This window comes from Mus caroli, unplaced genomic scaffold (genome assembly GCF_978045245.1).
Source record: "Mus caroli unplaced genomic scaffold, Mus_caroli_1 scaffold_3, whole genome shotgun sequence".
Lineage (NCBI taxonomy): Eukaryota > Metazoa > Chordata > Mammalia > Rodentia > Muridae > Mus > Mus caroli.
In genome coordinates this window covers 80,977,974-81,000,678 of record NW_028227258.1, presented here as the reverse complement: position 1 = coordinate 81,000,678, position 22,705 = coordinate 80,977,974, and the positions used below count along the sequence as shown (strand labels likewise).

Sequence of the window (22,705 nt, the reverse complement as noted above, 5' to 3'; positions counted from 1 at the left end):
AGACTCATTCTCATTCCTTGCCTGTATTGCTATTAAATTTTAAATTTTGGCTTAATTGGTTCATGTTGAAATCAGCATTTTAGGAGAAATTTTATTGTTTGTTTTGTTAATAGGGATTCTTGAAGTATCTCATTTTTAATGGCTATCCATCATTCTGCATTTTATATACAAACATAGATTGTTGCAATTTTATATTTTCCATGCTTTAATTACTATGAATCTCATAAATCAACATCAAATAATATAAATCTCTTATTAGATGCTCTTCTTCCTGCATTGATTTGGATAGGTGATATCAATTACAGTGTAGAAAAATGTATCTGTTCTATACACTTACTTTGACCTGTTCTCACATTAACTGAGATATGGCACTTCTTACCTTGAGTTAGCATCCAAAATGGGACCAAAAAAGTGAACTGCTTTATATAAAAGTGCTCAATCTTCCCAACCCTTCCTGGGTAGCTTGCCTCCCTTTTTCTCTGTTTCAAGTCCCAGTGTGATAGACATGTTAGCATAATACAGGCTCTGGTCTCCACTGACTATAGCTTTATGTCTGAGGAGGCATGTTTTCATACACACTCTCCTCTAGGCACTGTCCAAGAAGTTCAGTTTACTCACACCATCAATAATACATTTACAGCTTTTCCTAAACCATGTATGTATGGTAGTATGTCCCCTTTAGTAGGCAAAAGTGACCTCAGTTTGTTTTGCATGTGTGAATGGATTTTAAAGTGTTATCTTCTTACACTTTTAGATCTTTCAGTGTTCTATTTGAAGTTTGCTTATTTTCTTTCACCTTATTATCTTTTTAAAAATGGAGTGCAGATAATAGCCTTCGGACAGTCATGATTTGTTAAGATATTCTCCAAGTGCCTGTCTTCTGTCTTAATTTTGTCTGATAAGTCTATTATATTAAAAGCATTTAAGAGGATTCCTCAGATTCATCTTCAATGGTTTAGATGGTTCCAATCATTTATTTTTAATTTTTAGTTACTCGATTGCATTGCTGTCACCTCTTTTCTCTTTATGTGTATATGTACATGAGTGCAGTTGCCTTCAGAGGTTAGAAGGTGAAAAATCCCCGGGAGCTGGAGTTACAGAAGGTCCTGAACCTACCCAGTGTCGGTGTTGGGAACCAAACTCAGTGTGCTCTAAGAATTGTATATATATATATATATATACACATACTACTGTGTTTGACCTGTGGAGATATTACTGTTATTATTTGAAAATTTCATACACCTCCTCTCCTTCCTCTAACTGCATGTGTTGTGTTCTCTAAATAGATAGATAGATAGATAGATAGATAGATAGATAGATAGATAGATAGATAGATAGATAGATAGATAAATGTTCCCACTGAGTGCACTTAATGCTGCCTATATGCCTGACTATAGGATAATCTACTGGAGCATAACTAGGGACCTCATTCCTGAAGAAAATGAATGTCTACCTCTCAATAGCTATCAGTTGCCAATAGTTTCTCAGTTATGGATGGGATTTCATGAACATTCCCTCATTCATGAAGGCTTTGGGGCTGGTTTAATGCTGTGTAGGTCTTGTGAATATATTCACAGGCCACTATCATTTTACATGTTCAATAGCCTTCTCATGTCTATCAAATATGTTTCACTATAGAGGCCCAGTACCTCTGGCTCTTATAATCCTTCTGCCACCTTTTCTCAGACAAATGAGTAGTCTAATGGGGAGAGTGTCTGATGTAGCTGATATAGTCTGAGAACTGAGCACTCAATATCTTTTATTCTCAACATATTGACCTCTCTGTATTCAATTATGGAGGTTGAGAGATACCCTAATCTATGTGTGTAAAGATAAGAACTTAAGGCCTGGGTTATTACTATTGGCAGATTAATAACCATAGGTTCTCCTCTATACCCTTTTTTTTTGTCAAACCATAGGCTTTTTAACAAATAATGGGATCAGGTGTTGGTTACCTACATACAATTTTTGCCACTATTTCAATACTGGGTATAACTTGGTATGCCACTCGATGTTGTATCCCACTGCATTCACAACTCGGTAAGATTGTTATTTTTCTCACATTGAGTGCAGAGCATCTTCTAGCATTGTAAAAGCTAGCCAGGAGGGATGGATGCTCCAAATCAGGACCAGCTTGAATTCTCCATGTCTTGTTATTAAGTAATGTGGTATCTTCTGCACCCAAGTCTTTTTTATCACATTCTGGAGACAATCAAAAGGGAATATCCTACATTATTTAGGGATCTATGAGACTCAACTAACTAAAAGTAGCTACTGGTTATGAGCTTTGTAACAGTCATATAGATTGACAGGTTGTTCTCCTGGTGTTTCTCTTGTACCTTAATCATATATTTAAATTTTTTTAAAGTAAAATTATAAAGAAAATAATCCAAACTGATTGAGCAGATAAAGTTGCATTTGTATTATTTTGTGTAATTTGGGAGTGGGGGTCATTGTGTTTTCTGATCTGTTGATTTTCATCATTTTGGGAAATGAGAAAAGCTTTCTAAAGACAACATATGTTAAACCTGTACTCAGACCTTTAGTTATCTTTCCCTCTTTTTATCTCTTTGTTTAAATTTCGAGAATGATAATCTGTGTCTGCCCCTGGTTTCCATCGGAGCAATGAATTAGCATATAGTGAATGTACTTTCAATTGTCTAGACAGAGAAAACAATGTTCTCATTGAATTTAGATCCATAGATTGTGGTAGTGGAAATAAGTGTCTCTTATACCCTATTACACAGAGTTCATCTACATGAAGTTTTGTAAAGCAATTAGTTTTTGCTTTTCTTTTCTTCATTTTTTTTTCTAGATAAAATATCATACATGAATCCTAGACTGGCCTCAAACTTGAAATTCTCCTGTCGCATCCTTCTTCTGTGTAATGGTATTACAGATATACACCATTAGACCCTGATGCAAAATGATTAATGTTGATGTGTGATGGACGTAGTCTTGCTTCCTCTGTACTTCCAGCATTAGTCTGAGTTTCTTGGTGGAAATGAAGAAAAGGAATAGGTTGACATTTTTAAAACAGTTAATGAGGGATTCATTTCACTTTCAGCAAGTCACAGAAACCACGAGTCCTTCAGTGTTGCCCCCTTCATCTTTGTCATTGGACCTGCTCAACAACGCTGTGACTGCCTTCAGTACCTTGGAAGAGCTGATTCGGTACCTAGAGCCAGATCGATGGCAGGTGGACTTGGACAGCCTCTACAAGCCAACATGGCAGCTTTTGGGCAAGGCTTTCCTGTATGGGAAAAAAAGCAAAGGTAAGCTCCCTCTTCAGGTTAGAACTTACTTCTTAATTCTCTTAGCCATTGATGTTTTCTTTGTTTCATTGATGATTCCTTTGTTTCTAAAAGGATGAGTTGAGAATGCCTTCAGTGATACACTTAAACAACTCATTTTATTATCATCTAAACACATGACCTACTACATGAGAATTTAAATGAGAGGAAAATCAAAAGATACTTCTGCTGAAAATTCCAGTCATTCCTGTCTCGGCAAATATAATTTCAATGGGGCACTTTCTTGACTGTGACAAGAATCAATGCTTATTCTAATTTACATTGTGAGATTTAAAAGAAAAGATTAGAGATAAAAGTGAAAGTTTAGGGCTAGAAAATGAGGATGTTTTATAGAAGTCATTCTTGCTATGTATCCCCTGGGTCACAGTTGCATCCATTTTGTAAACTCGGAAAGTTTTAAAGGGTAGGGGAAATCGTATTGACTCAAGATAGAAGTTTGCAAGGTGGGATTCACAGCAAGAAAACAATAGCTTTCAGAAGGATACAAAATGGGAATTTACCTATCTGTAAACTTTCCTTTACAACCATTACTTTTGGCCCAACTTGCTTATCCTCTTTGAATTGCAAAATTTCTGATAAATAAACCCAATCTCTCAGGATATTAAAAAAAAATAGGTATCCTAACTACAGTTCCAATAAGGTTAGCTAATTTCCATGGGAATGTGAGAAGTGTGAGGAAGCTGTATCCTACACAGATAGTGCTGGAGAGAAGTAACAGGAAAATGGGACTGCTCTCAGAAAACTGTGCTCCTTGGCATTGCGTTAGAGAACAGTAAGGGGGGATTTATGTGGAAGGAACAGTGTTTAGTTCATTTGAGCCATTCACTGTAGCGGATTGCACCAAGCTTTTTGTAAACCCTGTCAGAAGAAACTTGACTCCTGCCTTTCTTTCACGCCCTTGCAGCCTCCCTGATCGTGAGCTTTCATCTCTGAGGGTCACGTTTGGACCTGCCCAGGCCTGGCATGTCACTGTGCTGACAGACTTGGTTTCCTTTGAAAAAGTGTTTGAACATGATTAGGTTCAAGGGCATGGGCAGCTGAATCTTGTCCAGATGCTGAATGCTGCTACGTATTTATCAGATCCAATCTTGATGAATAAGTTACTGACAGCCAGAGCTTCCCTTTTCTGCACTTCAGCAGGAAGCTGAAGATCTCCAAGAGTAGCTGAACATCCACTGTCTTTTTTTTTTTTTTTTTTTGCAATATAAGTTAGATTATGGGGTGCATTCATAGGCAGTAGAAGTGAGAGATTGGTTTTAACCTCACATGGAATTTTTGGAGCAGTGATTCTGGATTCTATGCTAAAACTGTTCCTTTCAGCCAAGTCTTCAAGTCTGGATCCCTGTGCCTGCTGCTCATAGATTAGGCCATAAGCTAGCTTGTAATTAAAAGAATCTGGTAGAGATCTGGATTTTTTTTTAAGTATAACACCTTCATCGTCGAAGCACTTTGCAGTTTACCAAAAACGTTTGCTTTTTAAATATAAACTGGGTCTGAGGATAGCAGTGTATCCTTTTAGAACTTTACACAAACTAAAAATGCAGGTGTGGGCTGATATCTCTAGACAAGATCAGCTCCCCTGCAAGAGCCTTTTTACAGAGGAGCTGGGAAATACTTCTAAAAGCTTCTAATTAGACATTGAAATAGATTTTCCCCAGAATAAACATATCACAATGTTACCACATTCGTCTTAGAAGGACCACCCTCAGGTTGCATTACTGTAATATGATAGCCCAGGATTGAATATCTGAAAAAAAGCAGGAACAACTAACAAAGCAAAATGTGTCTGTAATTTTCATCAGTAGTATCCTTTCTGGGAAAGCTACCAGTGTTGATAAAATTTCCTTGAGAAATCATGATTTACATTAGTTATATGGTCAGTATCATTATTTTTTAGAAACAAATTATTCCATCTTTCAGGAAGCAATCATGGAAAGGTAAAGGAATCCAAAGGCAGTTTTTTCTCTGTGTTTACTTTGCAAATATTTTGCAGGGAGAAATTCACATAGCTTTTATTTTATTTTTTTCTTTTCTTAACTCTTTTTCTCATTATTTTAGCTGAAATTTTGCAGAATGCTTGTAAGGTTACTTTTTTTTTGTAAGATTTTCCTTTAATGAAGCTGATATTAGTTTGAAGCCTTTGGAGGCACAGACCCATAAATGTTCAAGATAATAAGCAAATTTAGACCCTTTAACTTTAGTCCAGAATAATCTGTTAGCACACAGTAATGGTTTTGGCTTATTTTATTTATTTATTTATTTATTTATTTATTTTTCATATCTTTTTCTCTAACTCCAAGTTTTCATTCATATTGTGTAGTCACAGGGGGGAAACATTGAAATAAGGTATTTTCTAAGTCAAGCTTAACAGTAGTTTCAAAGGGGGCTTTTGATTTGTGAGTCAAGCATAATAAATGAGGGATATGGAGTGGAAAGTGTGTTTAAAATTTCCCATTGTAGCAGGTACGAGAGTACACTTGGGAAATCCACCCGAGCCTTTTATTGTGGTTAAGTAAACATTTTAAGAAGAGCACATGAAGACCCCTTTCAAGTTTTGTGAAATAGTATGTTTAAAAGTATGTGTGGTAGGTGAGGGTCCTTTTAAAACTGGGGGCTTTATTTACCTTCTGAAGCCTTATATGGAGCATAGAAATTGTGAAGGCCCGCCATGCCATGATGCTGGGAACTTTTAAACATTCTCTCCATATCAGTCCAGATGTCGTTTCCATCCAGAAATAGACCTAGTCAATCACATGTAGCTTTAAAATAAAATGGTAATGTGTCTACATCCCAAACATTCAGCAAAGGAAATACAGCAGAATCAGTGACGTCATTATCATAGCGCCCCTGTTTACTTTCCTCGTCATGATTGTTCTTCACAGGGGTTTGAAGCTTGTCACTCATTTGCTTTCTGTTTTTTTTTTTTTGTTTTTTTTTAATCTGCTTTCACAGGTTTGTTTGCAGATGAAATCCTTAAATACTCAAAGCTATGATTTCAGATGGAATTAAAAATACTTTTTCAGCTGAGTAAATCTTTGACATGAGCCCCTTAGCATTACTGCTTTGGTCATTCAGCCACTTTTCTTGCCTTTTCACCACTTCTAAAGTTAAATACAGTGATAATTTTCAATTACATATTCTTAACCAAATATACTCATTAGAGATTTTAAAAGCATCCCTTAACAAACTATAGTAGTTTAATAAATTCAAGAAAGCAGGTATTTTATTTTTATTTACTATCACATGTTAAAACTACTGAAAATTGCAACTTTTATTTATTGGATTCCCACAATCATTGTTACTATTTAAAACTACCCTTACATGAGAAAAACAATATTGTTTATTTCTATTTTATAGCCTTTCCAGTGCTAGTTTAAAGATGCTTAATCCAATTCTTAGACTTTCTATAACAATATATTTTAAATAGTTATTTATGTAATGTAAAAATTAACCACAAATAAATACAGGTATCAGAAATATTTAAGTTAATTTCACTTGAAATATTTCTATGGAAAAAGATAAACATAATTATATGACAGAAACTAACACCACATTTGAAATATATATTCTGTTTTTACTCTTTATGTATAAGTTTGTAGAAAACATGGCATCGTTTTAACATAAGTTTCCTGAGGCAGTATTCATGTAGAGAAAAAGTATTCATGTAAAGAAACATTGTTTCTTTAAGGATTTTTCCTGCACATCTAATGAAAGGATAGTGTGTTTGTTCATCACAAGTAAAAACTAAAGGATGATATAGTTAAACAACTCACTTGAAAAAACAGAGTTAATGGCTACTGGTTAGACACTCCTCCATCTTTCAACAGGGAACAATAGAAATCTGAAGGAATCTAATTGTTCAACATCTCAGAGGACATCAGTACCTAAGACACTGGCGCTCAGCTCTCCAGTGTCTGCTCTTACTCTGACATGTGTCATGTCTTACACTGACTGTCCACTCGGCTGTCTTCAAAAACATTTTCTCCCCTCTCTTTATATTTTATATTCCTTACAGCCAGAACCATTGCAGAAGCTCCGTGGATGGCTTTCTGCACCAATTTTAAGAGCCTATAATCCTTTTTAAAAATTACATTGGACTTTTAGTCAAAGCGTTCATACTCACTCCTACGTGCTATGCCTCCCTGCAATGCTCTCTTTGTCTGCTTTTTGAGTGAGGTTAAAAGGTGTAGCCCCTGTTCTCTGTATAAAGTTTCTTATTTGTAGTTCTCAACGACTCCGTTGGCTCTGCTCTTCATATTGCACAATGCCACCTCTTCATTGGTCACTAAGTCATAATGAAGCTTTGTTTACTATGAAACAGAATGTCCAATTTGTGAGCTGCAGAGCCGTACAACCTAGCTAAGATGAGAAGGGATATTGTTAGGGTTATCATTCATGGAATAACCAGATCGTTTTTATAAAAGGAGCTTAAAGAAACAGAATCAGATTCAAAGCATGAGCAGTTTTTTCTTTGTTTTTCTCTATGCTCTGTAGTGGTGAATCTGAATCTTCTCAAGGAAGAGGTAAAACTCTACAGCTGCACACCCCGGAACTTCTCAGTGTCCATACGGGAAGAGCTAAAGAGGACAGATACAATATTCTGGCCAGGTTGTCTCCTGGTCAAGCGCTGTGGAGGAAATTGTGCCTGTTGTCTCCATAATTGTAATGAATGTCAGTGTGTCCCACGTAAAGTTACAAAAAAGTACCATGAGGTAAGTACATCATTTTCTACACAGTTTCTATGGGATGTCTTCTTCCCTAACGACAAAAGAATGAATCTAAAATATTTTGGTGATTATAATCCTGTTCCTGTCCTGGAAATACAAGCACCACATCTAGAAGGTGTTCCTATGTTCCTATTCTCACTTTTAAAGCCATGGCCTCTCATTTAAGACACAAACATTGAAAATGTAGAATGTGCATTGTGTAACAGTGGATAATAGCTGAACAGTGAAGTTTTGATTTTTTTTTGTTATTGTTGCTTTTTCTATGATATGGTGATCCAACTCAGGATTTGTGCATGCTTGTCAAGTGTCCTGTTACTGTCCAACCCCAACCCGAATCATACAAGATGTATGTCTTTTATATTAAACACAACATCTTTTTGAGGAAAAACAGTGTGAAGCTCTTCAACTTTAAGTTTTCCAAAGTATTAAAGGTGAATAGTTTAAAGACAAACTTAGAATACGAGTCACTGTCTAATTCTGAGTAACAAGATCTTTGATAATTGTTTTTCCATATGGTCCAATGTCAGAACATAATACTGAGAGGACATTTATACCTCACAGTTCATATTACATTTGTTGCCTCAGATATCGTGCTCCATGTTAGCCGTCTTCTTACTCACTGTTTTCCTTTGTGCATGGTCTTTTATGATGTTGAATTATCAGTGAAGGGGTGAACTTGCACTGAGCAAGAGCAGTGTGATACTCTCGAGCTGACTGACACGAGCTTGTTGCCTTTTCCACTTTCATACTTGACCCCATGGTTTCTCTCTATCTCTAACTTCATAAATTTAATTAATTAGTTATTTGTTGGTGACAGGAGAAAATGGAGGACAGAAAGAAGGAGCGATAATGGGAATTATATGATCCATTGCCCCTACCTCTCCAAACTAGGCTACACCACTTAAAGTTTCAGACCCTCCCTGGAATAGCTCCATCAGCTGCTAAATGTTCAGTCCATGAATCTTCAGATGGCATTTCCTATTAAACCATAGCAGAAATTAACCCAGAGTTTCATGTATTCTAGGTGAACATCATTTCTTACAACTGAGCCCCAATTCAAGCAGTTCTACAAATTCTCTCTCTCTCTCTCTCTCTCTCTCTCTCTCTCTCTCTCTCTCTCTCTCTCCCTTCGTTCTTGTGTCCTACATCCCAATATCCATATATTTCTGTGTAATATTTTCTAGAATCCACAAGCAAATTATCATTTCCAGTTGCATCTTCTAAATATTACAACCTTCAGTGGAGTTTAAAAGAAACAATACCCACCTCTTCAGTAGAATTTCTTATCCCATTCTTTAAAGTTACTGTAGCATGAGTCTTCTGCTCTTTTTTGAAGATGTTCAGAAGATACATATTAGAAGAGTCAGGCAGAGGGAGGCAGAGGTGCCTCCTGAGCCCACTGTACAGTCTGGAGGAACTTCACCTCTTATATTGTATTCCTTTGCTGCTGAGTAGAGAAACTGTAGAGGTAGAGGTGGGAACTCATGACACTGGCTCTACTGATGCTCTGACTTACCAAGAAAACAAAACAAAACAGAACAAAACAGAACAATAACAACAATAAAAACTCATTCCAGGAAAGGGAAAGAAATATGAAGCAAGATTATGATAAAATAATGACAACATCATCAATTTTATAATTCATGACACCCCGACTAATTTAAAAACTTTGTCATTGGTAATATAAAGTAATATCCAATTATCTAATTAGTTAACCTTACACTGAAGGGATACAAATGCACTGACTTTTTGTCCAAAATTATGAAATGTAATGGACTGAAAATGTTCCTTTCAAAGTTCAGCATTTCTGATACTCCCTGTAAGACTTTGAAGTCTATCTTTCAATAAAGGAAACAAACTGATGCTCCATGGTATTGAGGCTTCGTTAAATTGATAGTTGTTATTCAAGTTGTAATAACTTCTCCTTTGGCCTAGGTGCCAATAACAACTATTTCCTTCACTGTGTCCAAATCTATTACTCCCGTGTAAAGGACAGCCATAACTACACATGACATCATACAATTATTGTGAGTTAAGCTATGTAAACACATTATTATTGTGCCTGGTACCCAGTAAGTATTCAAAAAATGTGAGCTAATTAAGCTCTGCTAGAATCACATGTTCCAAAATTATGCATGCATTCCCCAGGTTTCCTTTGTAAGTCTTCAAACAAACAGTCATAAGACATGATTTGGGTCCCTGTGAATTAATGATAATTTACAGGAGTAGGAAATTTTCACAGTCACTTCTTGGAGTTCTCTATGTTATATGGAGAAAGCAGGGAACCTGAACACTTCCATATTATTATGTGCTCTGGGATTTGTTTGTAATCCAAATGACATAAGTTCTAGAATTTATAGTTTCTGTTCTAAAACATATTGACTCTCCAATACTTCAGTGACTTTTGATAGATTGCATAACTAGATACTTTTCTCACAATATTATAGAGATCCATTGTTAATTTTGCCATCTATATTTTTTGTTTGCAATCCGAACAACCTAAATTGTGGAAAAAGTTTGTTTAATAGAGGCCTCATTGTTACTGCTGAGTCTCCTTAGCACTGTACAGTAAGACCCAGCTGCAGAAACTAAGCCGTGGCAGAGGCCAGTGCTTATGGAGTACATCTAATCCATCTCATCAAGTTTATAGAGGACTTGAAGTGTAGCCAAGAAAATTAATGAGTGGCATAATTGAGCAAGCTCAGCTGTGGAATGATCGAGTTTCTTACCACGCTATGCCCATAGTTGAGTGCATTGCATCGAGTGTAAATATTTGCGCAGTGTGAGAATAAGTGTATGAGAGGAAGAAGCGAGAACAACAGCAACACAAATTGTCTACCAGTGCTTTCAAAACCCTTGAGGTGAAATTATCTCTTGTATAACATTTAGGAAGCAATTAGCACACGGGGAATCTTTCAGTTTAAGAGCTGTTCTGTGTGCTTTGAGACTTCTGGCATTAAGGCATCCTTTTATGAAATGACAGTGGGGTGTTGAAGCTAGAGCGAAGGACCGTGCATGCATGTAACTTCACTAAGCAACATGAAAGAGTGTGCATGTTTTTCTTCGGCCCCCAATGTTATTGTTTATTTGTTTTGTATTGTTGCTTTTGTGTTTGTTTTCTGATTTTTGAAATGTTACTTGTCCATGAAGTCAAGCACAGTAAACAATGTTTTTTTTTTTAAACGAGACATATTTATTCCCTTATAGGTCCTTCAGTTGAGACCAAAAACTGGAGTCAAGGGATTGCATAAGTCACTCACTGATGTGGCTCTGGAACACCATGAGGAATGTGACTGTGTATGTAGAGGAAACGCAGGAGGGTAACTGCAGCCTCCGTAGCAGCACACATGAGCACTGGCATTCTGCGTCCCCCCACAAGCAACCCTCATCCCCACCAGCATTGGCCGCAGGGCTCTCAGCTGCTGATGCTGGCTATGGTAAAGATCTTACTCGTCTTCAACCAAATTCTCAGTTGTTTGCTTCAACAGCCTTCCCCTGCAGGACTTCAAGTGTCTTCTAAAAGACCAGAGGCACCAAGAGGAGTCAATCACAAAGCACTGCCTTCTAGAGGAAGCCCAGACAATGGTCTTCTGACCACAGAATCAAATGAAATGAATGTAGATCGCTAGCAAACTCTGGAGTGACAGCATTTCTTTTCTACTGAGAGCATGCTGTAGCTTAGTTGTCTTGATATGGGCAAGTGATGTCAGCACAAGAAAATGGTGAAAAACACACACTTGATTGTGAACAATGCAGAAAAACTTGGATTTCTCCCACCTGTTTGCATAGATAGACAGATACTCTGTTTTCTACAAACTCAAAGCTTTTAGAGAGCAGCTATGTTACTAGGAATTAAATGTGCCACGCTGAAAGGAAAGACTGAAGTTTTCAATGCTTGGCAACTTCTCCGCAATTTGGAAGAAAGGTGTGGTCATGGTTTGGAGAAAGCACGCCTGCACAGAGGAGTGGCCTTCCCTTCCCTTCCCTTCCCTCTGAGGTGGTTTCTGTGTTTCATTGTGTATATTTTTATATTCTCCTTTTGACATTATAACTGTTGGCTTTTCTAATCTTGTTAAATATTTCTATTTTTACCAAAGGTATTTAATATTCTTTTTTATGACAACCTAGAGCAATTATTTTTAGCTTGATAATTTTTTTCTAAACAGAATTGTTATAGCCAGAAGAACAAAGATGATTGATATAAAAATCTTGTTGCTCTGACAAAAACATATGTATTTCTTTCTTGTATGGTGCTAGAGTTTAGTGCCATCTGCATTTGAAAAAATGGAATGGGGAAGTTTTTAGAATTGGTAGGTCACCAGGACATTTTGATAACAACTGAACTATCATCAATTCCCAATTCTGTTCTTAGAGCTATGAACAGAACAAAGCTTGAGTAAATACTCGTATGGAGCCATTGCTAAGCTACCCCTTTCTGTGGGAAATAGGAGTATAGCTCAGAGAAGCACGCCCCCAGAAACCTCGACCATTTCTAGGCACAGTGTTCTGGGCTATGCTGCGCTGTATGGACATATCCTATTTATTTCAGTACTAGGGTTTTATTACCTTTAAACTCTGCTCCATACACTTGTATTAATACATGGATATTTTTATGTACAGAAGTATTTCATTTAAGGAGTTCACTTATTATACTCTGGCAATTGCAAAGAAAATCAGCATAATACATTGCTTGTAAAATGCTTAATCTGTGCCCAAGTTTTGTGGTGACTATTTGAATTAAAATGTATTGAATCATCAAATAAAATAATCTGGCTATTTTGGGGACAAGTGTAAGTGTTCGTCTAAGTGTATATGGTGTGTGTGTGTGTGATTGTGGGTTGTGGGTACCCATGAGTGTGAACATATCTGTCTCTTTGGTTCCAAGGAAAGGAAGATAATAAATGCTCAGTTACCATCTTTTGCATTGTAGAAAAACATCTGCCAGTTCACCCTCCCCTGCCTCCTTCTTTCTAATGTCTTGTTGCAATGAAGTTCTTTTTTTCCCAGTGGTATTCATAGTAAATTCTGATTAAGTAAATTGTATAGGATCAAAAATAAAAGGTGCGTTGTAAAATGTGTAGTGATCTATTATATGATTAGATTAAGTGAGGGGCAGATTCCATAAGTTCCTATTCCTGTCTCCATTTTCTATGGCAACATCTGCAGTATGTAGTAGCTGGTCTATGGATTACCAGAATATTTCAAAATATAGTCCTTCCATTTTAGGCACAGATCTCTTGGGGTCTGGTTTCTTCAGCACTTGGCTATAGGCTTGGTGGAAACATCACATGTTCAGAGACAGTCTCTCCAGACTGAGCTTCCAAACAGTACCCATTGACTGTGACCCTGCTGCTGGCTGCCCTGCCCTACCTCCCACCACGAGAGAAACAAGTACACAAATAAATATGTTCTCTGTCTCATTTCTTTAACCTTTTGCCCTTTTGTCCCAGCACTATAGAGACCCAGAAATAACTTCACCAAGCATCAGGGGAAGTGCAGAATATCTGGCAGTTTACAGGTCTTACTGGCAAAGTAAGAACTGTGAGAGATTACACTGAATTACCTACTAGATGTGTTTACCTTGGTATTTCTAACCATTTCCCTTGTAAGTTTTACAATATTTATTGTTCTCTTTGGTGGTCAAAGGTGACCATAAAACTATCACTCTGTTCCCTACTGTCAGTGAATGAGGGTAAGGATCAAGCCAGATTGTCGATGATCAACTACACTCATGATGCTTACTGTGTTTACCAAAGCCAACAAAAGCTAATGCATTACAGCACACATGACCTCATTTTCTCATAAGTCTAGGAGGTGTTGACTATATTTTCCACCAATTATTTTATATGTTATGTCAGTGGCTCGGACTTCTGTCTCTGTGGCAAAGGCCTATTTTGCATAGTGATGCTTATTAAACTGAAGAATAGCACTTAGTTATATGAAGCAGTATTCATGATCATACTTTTTATTTCTGATTCTCATTGTTCCTTTCTCCTTCTCATCAAGTACTCCTTATAGACAATTTGGATATGTGTGAAAGACAAAACAGGTAGTCTTGCCCTCAGAAAATTAAACTGTATCAATAGAATTTTTCCCCCCAGTGGTTCACTTTCTTCTCACATCCAATGTTGAAGCTGAGTGAATTTTATGAAGCCAAGTCCTTTATAATGAACCATCTCACTTCAGAGAGGTCCAGGCTTTGTTTTCATTTCCTGCTCCTATGTTATTAGCAGACATCACTGACTGCCTTTTCCTCTCTCACATTTGTGACTACCACCCCCTCCAGTTTCTGTAACTGTCTCCTTTCTGGTCCTGCCTCAGAGCTCTCTCCATTCCAGTAAAGCAGTCTCTGTTTCCCCAGCCTAATGAGCCTTTGGCCTCGCTGCTGTCTGATCTGTCCTCCACACCACTAAGAGGATGGCCCTTCAGCAAAGCTAATGGTGATGGGTAGAGTTTCCCCAGTAGAACTCTACAGAATTCTGTTTTAATCCTCATATGGCACACCAAATCCCTCCTAAGCTCACTGTTTACCACTTTCCGTTCATTTTACACCATCAAGCCTGACACAGCTGTAGAGAATATTTGTGGGTTTTGAAAAATACCAACATTCCTTCACATGTATGCTAATGTGTGCTGCATTCTCTTAGAAGAACAGCTCCTACACAGACCCTTCTTACTAGCTTCATGCCAAGTGTCCATTCAAATGCCATTAGTCCCTCAAACTTGGCTTCATTCTCTCCACTTACACAGGCGCACAGAAATAGTTCAACTATAAATATTGTGGTACTGAGTTACAATGACCTCGTTTTGGTTTCTCATTAGACTCCTACATTAATGGGACTCTAAGCAGGAATCATATTGTTTATTCTTTCACCAATGCCTAATGAGGCATTGAATCAAACTGGGAGTCAGTTAACAATTTGCATCAGTAAATAGGTGAGATGAGGATGCAGGAGGATAAATGATGTTGAGTGGTACATCCCTGGGACAAGCCCTGGGGCTGTTGAATTCTCTGATCTTCAGCTGAGAGATGAAGGAAACAGGAGAAAGATGCTGCTGCTTCTCAGCTCCCCACAGGCCAGACTACTATTTTGTCAGTGAAGCAGGGAGACTCTTGCCTGTTGTTTATGATGCAAGGTTATAAAATTTCCTTTTCTCTCTGTCTGGGAGATTGCTGTGTAAAGTTGTTTGCTGTCCAACCTGACTACCTACCTGAGTTCAAGTTCCAGCATCCAGAAGGGGTAAGAAGTGAACCAACTCCTCCAAGTTGTTCTCTGAGTAGCATATGGGCAGCATCCCACCCTCCCTTCCTCCCTTTCTCCCTCCCTCCCTCCCTCCCTCCCTCCCTCCCTCTCTCTCTTCCTCTCTTTTTCTTTCTTTCTTTCTTTCTTTCTTTCTTTCTTTCTTTCTTTCTTTCTTTCTTTCTTTCTTCCTTCTTTCTTTCCTTCCTTCCTTCCTTCCTTCCTTTCCTTCTCTCTCTCTCTCTCTCTCTCTCTCTCTCTCTCTCTCTCTCACACACACACACACACACACACACATATACACATTCAGATTGAGCCAGAGACAAAGAGAAAACAAATAAATGAAACAAAGTACTTTTTCTGTTTAACAATATTTTGAGATTTTATATTTGGTTTTCTGGTTGATGATTGACTTACCAGCCCCCACCTCATGATACTTTTTTTAAATTCAAGATTCATAATTCCTTTATAGAATATTCATATCTCAGATACTTAAGATAATCTGTTGTCAGAATAAAACAGTCTTTAAACTCTGAACAAGAAAGCATGTCTGTGATGATGAACCATAACCTAGTTTCTCATCTCCTTCAATGATTCTACCTCGTCAGCCCTGAGCCACCCTGTTATAGGAAATGCCCAGCTCCTCAAATGCACTGGTATCCCCAAGAAGCTCACGCTAAGCTCCGTTCCTGCATCTACCTTGGTCACACTCTGTGCAGTTACTAAACCGTTAACTCATCTTTTTAAGGATTGCCTCAGCAGGCATTTGAATCTACACAGGATCCAATTTATTATATAACTCCTAAGTCACTACAGGAAAGAATGTCCAGTATAAATCTTTAAGAAACTAAAAGATGAAACAAATCTCTTTCATCAGAATTTTCTTTTAAGGTCAATACATTTATCATTTTAAAAGTTATAGATCTAAGTCTAAGTCCAACTGGCTTGTTTACAGGAACTATTAAGATACTCTAAATATTCAGAAAAGAGTGTGAAGAAACCAAATTGGCAGATAAACCTTGCACATAGGAGTATTCAGCTTTAGGGTTTTAGAGCTTACTGCAAAGTCACAGAAATGCTGTGACACAGTTAACAATGTCAGACACATGGATCAATGTGATAGACCTGAGAATCCAAAGCTAAACCTTAGAACTTGTATTCAGTTGATTTTTGACAGGAGTGACAATCCAGTTTGGTAGTGAGGGTAGGCTATCTAATAAAGGATTCTGGTTCAAGCGGATGTTCACATTCAGAGGAAGGTGGATCCTGTCTGCACTAAACTCAAAAACCCAAAGGATGAGGCAGTCTTTTATAACAAAGATGAAAAAAACCTCAAAGTTTGAAAGAGACTATGGCCTGCAATTGGTTCTCAGGTGCAATTGCGAAAGAGAGGAAAAACAGAGAAAGGTTAAACAAGACCATGAAAATTAAAAAACTTTGTGTTTTGATTGATATAAAATGAAATGATTAGTACAGTGAAATAAAGTATGTGTAATTTATATGCTAGACTAGGGTTTTCTATCAGAATGCATAAAGAATTCTTACAGCTTAATGATAATGACAACTCATTTGAAAATGAGAAAAGGTCTTGAATAAACCACTTCACATAATAACCTAATGATAACTAACAAACATGAGAAGACCACCAGTGATTAAGAAAATGGACATGAAATTCATAATAAGATGTTCCACACTTCCTGACATGTCTAAAATTGAAAAAGACACATTCTATAAAGGTCTAAATATATTTGAACCCTGTTACAAAATGTCCTGAGCATTGGAGCTTAAATATGACTCAACAATTCATTTCTTAATAGATATGCAACAGCCCAATGCCTGAAAAAAAAGGTACATAGCACATTTTTGAGAATACCTCAAAAGTAGGAAATATCAAACTGCCTATCCAATCAAATGGGAATGGAGCCTGTTATGTTCCAACAATGGGATATCATTAAGCTGTAAGAAACAAGAATGACGAATCAGTAAGTACCACAGGATTCATGACCCTGAAAGCATGCTTATACAGAAGTATTCCCAAATGGTGACATACCGAGTGAGTCCATTTATAGATATATCTTTGAAAGTAATACAGAGAGGCAGTGTATCTGTTTGTCAGGGTAGAGGGAAGGAGTTCATAGGATGGCTGCTAATGACCACAGGTTTTCTTTGTAGAGTGATAAAAGTATTCTGAAATTCAGTACTAATGATGTCAAGCTGAACCTGCTATCGTTGGTGTGTGTAATATATATAGCTCAGTACAATCCTGCTTCACTGTTCTGATTGTTTTTCTGTTTTGAGGTATTGTATTCATTACTTTTGTTATTTGAAAAGGCCATTTGCCTATGTGATATAGTCTTATTACTTTCCCCCACCCTTTCCTGTTTTCCTCTCATTCCTGCTCACATCAACTCATCCCTACTTTTTCCAGGTTCATGAATATCTATTTTTTTTAGACCAATTTACTATAATCAAAGTAGTGGGGTTTTGTTGTGGTGGTAATGGTGGTTTTTTGTTTGGTTGGTTGGTTTTGTTTTGTTTGGTTTGGGGGTTTTGTTTGTTTGCTTGCTTTTTAGCACAGACACCTATAATGCAGCAGATAAGATATATAATACCTCCCAGAAGCAAGGAATAAAGTTAATATGTAGATCATGTAGAGGTGTATCCTCTAGATCCATGCATTTAGTATACACCCTAAAAACCTGGGGCATGGGGTAAGATGACATCGCTGGTCTCAGTACTGCCCTATTTGGTCATATTTCATGTCCATATCTGCCTTGCCAAAATGTTTGTTGACATCTTGTACAATCAAAGCAACAGGCTATAGTCATACTTACATGGGTATGTGTGTTTACTTTCACAGCAGTCATTGTCACCAGCAAGGTAAACTGCTGTCCCAAGGCATCAGCTGCAGACCCAAGTCTAATCCTTGCCCTGAAATCAAGTTAAGTTTACTATGATGCTTTGGGTTGAAGACCAATCTGCAGTGTGAGCCTAACCTTCTACATTATTTGAGGCAGGATCTCTCATTTATTGTTCACTTCTGTATAGTCCATTATAGATGACCAAAGGCCTCAGAGGATCCTAGAATCTACTCCTTGGTCTTGTTATAGAAGTACTCTGATGGTATACATGTTTCACTGAATCCAGATCTGTGTGGGTCCTAGGTGAGGTGTTCAAACTCAGTTCCTCATACTTGCACAGTAATTATTTACACACTCAAACATCTCCCAAGCCTCAACACACTACTTTGTTTTTGTAGGAATACTATCCTGTAGATATTTTCACATGAACCTCAGAGACAAAATATTCAAATAGACTAGCAAAAAAAAAAAAAACAACAACAAAAAAACCCTATTATGGAAAATGTTTAGTATCGTGTAAATACTTTTCAGCAATTGTAAAATAATTTTATTTTAACACCTATTTTGCTACTAAAATAAGTTCTTTCCATTTGTACTTAGACATCAGTAGGATGTATGTTTGTAAAAACACAAGTATTCTATATTTCAGTCTGGATAGACACTTAATATACCACATCACTAATGCGAGTTAGTAATGAGAGTGTTATGGCTACTCTGTCCCTCTGTAGGGACCACTGGAACTTCAAGATCTTCTCATTCGTGAAATAAATTATTTCACAGAACTTGGAGGAAAAGTTTAATCTTTTCGTGAACTAAATTTGAAAACATTTTCTGAAAGTACATTTCACCTACTTAGAAAAATACAAGTTAGTATGTTATACAGTGATCTTAATTGATCTTATAAAAATATTTCAATAAGAAATTCAAACAACTTTTAATTCAAAGGACATTTTTAATTTTATAAATTGGCATATGAGTTTTGAGATACCATTATGGTGTTTACAACAAATTATCCTTTTGTGACCTATCTATACTGCTCCTTCCTTGGATTCCCCCAGGTCTTTCATCCTTGTGTCCTTAAACTTTATCATATAAATCTGTATTTGTCAAGTGTGCATGTGTGTGTGCTTTCGTGCATGCACGGGTGTGTGTGTGTGTGTGTATAGTCCAGACTAGAATTCACATATGAGAAAGAACAGACAGTTATTTTTCTTTCTGAATTTGCTTCATGTCATTTAATATTATACTTTCAAAATTTATCCATTTCCTCACAAATTTCTTAACTTTCCTTTTTTAAATAGCACAATATAATTTCATTGCATTTCATCACTCACCCATCTGATGATGAACATTCAGGCTGGACCTATTCCCTTGGAATTGTGTAAAGCAGCAATGAACATGGCTGTGCAAATATTTTTGGTGGTAGGCTATGGAGTTCTTGGGGTGGATGTCCAGGGTCTTATTTTATTAAGTGAGAGTGCACTGACTACTTTACAGGTTGCTCAGAATAAATGTTCTAGGGAAGGAACAAAACCAAAATTTATTTAGTTATTAAAGAATGAATTCTGTGAAACCAACTCCAGTGAGATCTCTAAATAGACAACCTGCTCCTATAAGTTCTCTGGCTTGAGAGATACATATTTGTCTCTAAATAGAGAGACACAGTACAACAATCAACATATGAAAGCTAAAGAGACATTCCCTTAGAGACTACAAAGTAAAATCTATTCTGTTTAAATGCTTAACAAGTTGATATAAAATCACCTCCTAACCCAAATACTTTAAAAGACCTATTTGTATTATTTTTAATTATGTGTATGTGTGTGGTAGGGTGTATGTATATATGTAAGTGCTGCTGCTGCTGGAAGCCTTAAGCATCATAACCCTTCTGGAACTAGAGAAATAAATTATTATGGATGATCCAGTGTGGGTTCTGGGAACTAAAATCTAATACTCTGAAAGAGCAGGAAACACTTGCAATCTCTTTCTTTTTGTGTAGAGTAGAATTTTTTCTTAAATAATATATTGTGATTACAATTTCCCCTCTGTGTATTCCTCCAGTTCTTCCCTACCATCAATCTCATCAGGAACCTCCCCTTTTTGTCAGTTATTAGAGAAAGGATCTCTAAAGGATAATAAAATATGATATAAACTGATAAAACAAAAATTAACACATGAGAATTGCTCAAAACAAACAGAAGGAAAATAACCAAAGGAAAGTTACAAGAAACAGAGACTCGCTCAAAGGAATATCATATATATAATACATAGGCAAAGGGCATATATGGTAAGGAGAGAAAAGGAAAAATATAAATAAGTAAAACAGAAATAAAATAAGTTTAAAATGTAAATATTAAAAAAGGAAAAGCCCTAACAAGACATTATGAGAAAAGGACCCCCAAAGAGTCCACTGAGTGTATTTTCTGTTGGCCACCTACTGCTGGGTCTATGACTATCCTTAAGAGTTTGTTGGAAGAATAACAGTATCAACCAACCAGACACCCCACCTCCCAGAGCTCCCAGGGACTAAACCACCAAGGAGTACACATGTAGCAACCCATGGCTCCAGCTGCATATGTAGCAGAGGACCTTGTCCGGCATCAATGGGAGGGGAGGCCCTCGGTCCTGTGAAGGATGGATGTCCCAGTGTAGGGGAATGGGGGGGGGGAAGAGCAGAAGTGGGTGGGTGAGGGACGGAGGGAGCATAGTTATAGGGGTTTTCTAGAGGGGAAACCAGGAAAGGGAATAACATATGAAATGTAAATAAATAAAATATCCAATCAAAAAAGAAAAAGAAAAGAAATGTAAAGTCAAAGGGGATGTGTTTAATTAAATACCATGGAAATAAAAAATAAATTTTATTCTCCAGTGGTACCCTCTTAGAGGAAGCTAAATCTTCATTTGCAAGTTATTATCAAGAGGAGATTAGGGTTATGGTTAGGGATATGTCTCTACTTATCTTTTCAGCTCAGACCCATGCTGGCCCTGTGTATGCTACCTCAGTCCCTATGAGCTGATATGTGCAGTAGTCCTGTTCTTTTATAGGGGTTTGTTACCTTGATGTCTTGCCACACCCCCTCTAGTGAAGACTGTGTGACAGGCCAAAAAAGCTTGGATGCAGTCCCGAGGCAAGGAGTTTCACGGAAACTTAGCCTCCTGGAAACTTTGGCATCCTACAGAACGAATGCTCCAAACTGGTCTTATACTTGCTTGGTTATACCTTCTTATACTTGCTTGGTTTGGGTTATTCTAAGATATTTTATATTATTTGAGGCTATTGCGAAATGAATTGTTTCCATAATTTCTTTATCAGTACATTTGTTATATCTATATAGGAAGGCTGCTGAATATTTTAATTAATCTTGTATCTAGCTATTTTGCTGAAAGTATAACAGCTGTAGGATTTTCCTAGTAAAATTTTAGGCTAATTAGTGCATATTATTACCTTATCTGCAAATAGAGATACCTTAACTTCTGTCTTTCCAATACACATTCCTTTGATAAACTTTCGGGTTTTTTCCTTTAGCTATTTGAATAGTTATTTTAAAAATAGACAACATTGTCTCATTCTGATTGTAGTAGGATTACTTTGAATGTCTCTCTATTTAAATGGCTGTTGCCCGTGGGCTTGCTCTAAACAGCATTTACTATTTTGAGTTACGTTCCTTGCATCTCTCCAAAGCTCACATCATGAAGGACGATTGAATTTTTGTCCAAGGCCTTATCTCCATCATTCAAGATGATCACTGGGTTTTGTCTTTCAGTTTACTTATAGGGTAGATAGCATTTTATCAACTTACTCACAGTGAACAATTATGGCATTTCTAAGGATGAAGCATACTCTACCGTGATGGTGTATATGACATAGTTCTGGATTCAGTGTGCAAATATTTTATTGAGAATTTTTACGTTTATCTTCATAAGGGAAATTGATATGTAATTCTCTTTCTTTCTGGGTCTTTGCATGGTTTAAGAATCAGGTAACTGTGGCCTCATAAAACAAATAGGACACTATCCCATTTGATTCTATTTTGAAGACTAATTTGAGAAGTACTGGCATTAACTCCTCTGTCAAAGTCTCCTAGAATTCTGTGCTAAAACCATCTGGTCCTGGGATTTTTGTGATTGGGCGATATTGCTGCTTCTGTCTCACAGGGATTTTAGGTTAGTTTAAATTGTTTATTTGACCTTGACTTAAATTGGGTAAGTAGTAGGTATTGAGAAAATTCTTTTAGATTTCTTTTAGATTTACTAATTTTTAGAGTATATTTTAAACTATATATTTATGAGACCCTGGATTTCCTTGATATCACTGTTATGTAACCCTTTTCATTTTGTTAATTTGGATTCTTTCTCTCTCTCTGTCTCTCTATCTTTGTCTCTCTCTCTCTGTCTCTCTCTCTCTGTCTCTCTGTCTGTCTGTCTCTGTCTATCTCTCTGTCTCTCTGTCTCTGTCGCTGTCTCTCTCTCCTTCTATTTTATTGTATTGAGCTTTGAGTTTGATTATTTCTTGACATCTAATCCTTTGGGATGTGATTTCTTCTCATTGTTCTACAGCTTTC

The 22,705-nt window shown here is 36.9% G+C and overlaps 1 protein-coding gene across 1 annotated transcript in view; it reads left to right on the top strand.

Annotated features, from left to right (window-relative positions):
- Pdgfc (platelet derived growth factor C) overlaps nucleotides 1-12,998 on the top strand; it is a 176,694-nt gene extending 163,696 nt beyond the window's left edge. The window contains exons 4-6 of the mRNA XM_021157831.3: nucleotides 3,068-3,275; nucleotides 7,809-8,026; nucleotides 11,249-12,998. Coding sequence (XP_021013490.1) covers nucleotides 3,068-3,275; nucleotides 7,809-8,026; nucleotides 11,249-11,365 — 543 coding nt within the window. The 3' untranslated portion in view covers nucleotides 11,366-12,998. The remainder of the gene's footprint in view (nucleotides 1-3,067; nucleotides 3,276-7,808; nucleotides 8,027-11,248) is intronic.
- Nucleotides 12,999-22,705: the final 9,707 nt, after the last annotated feature.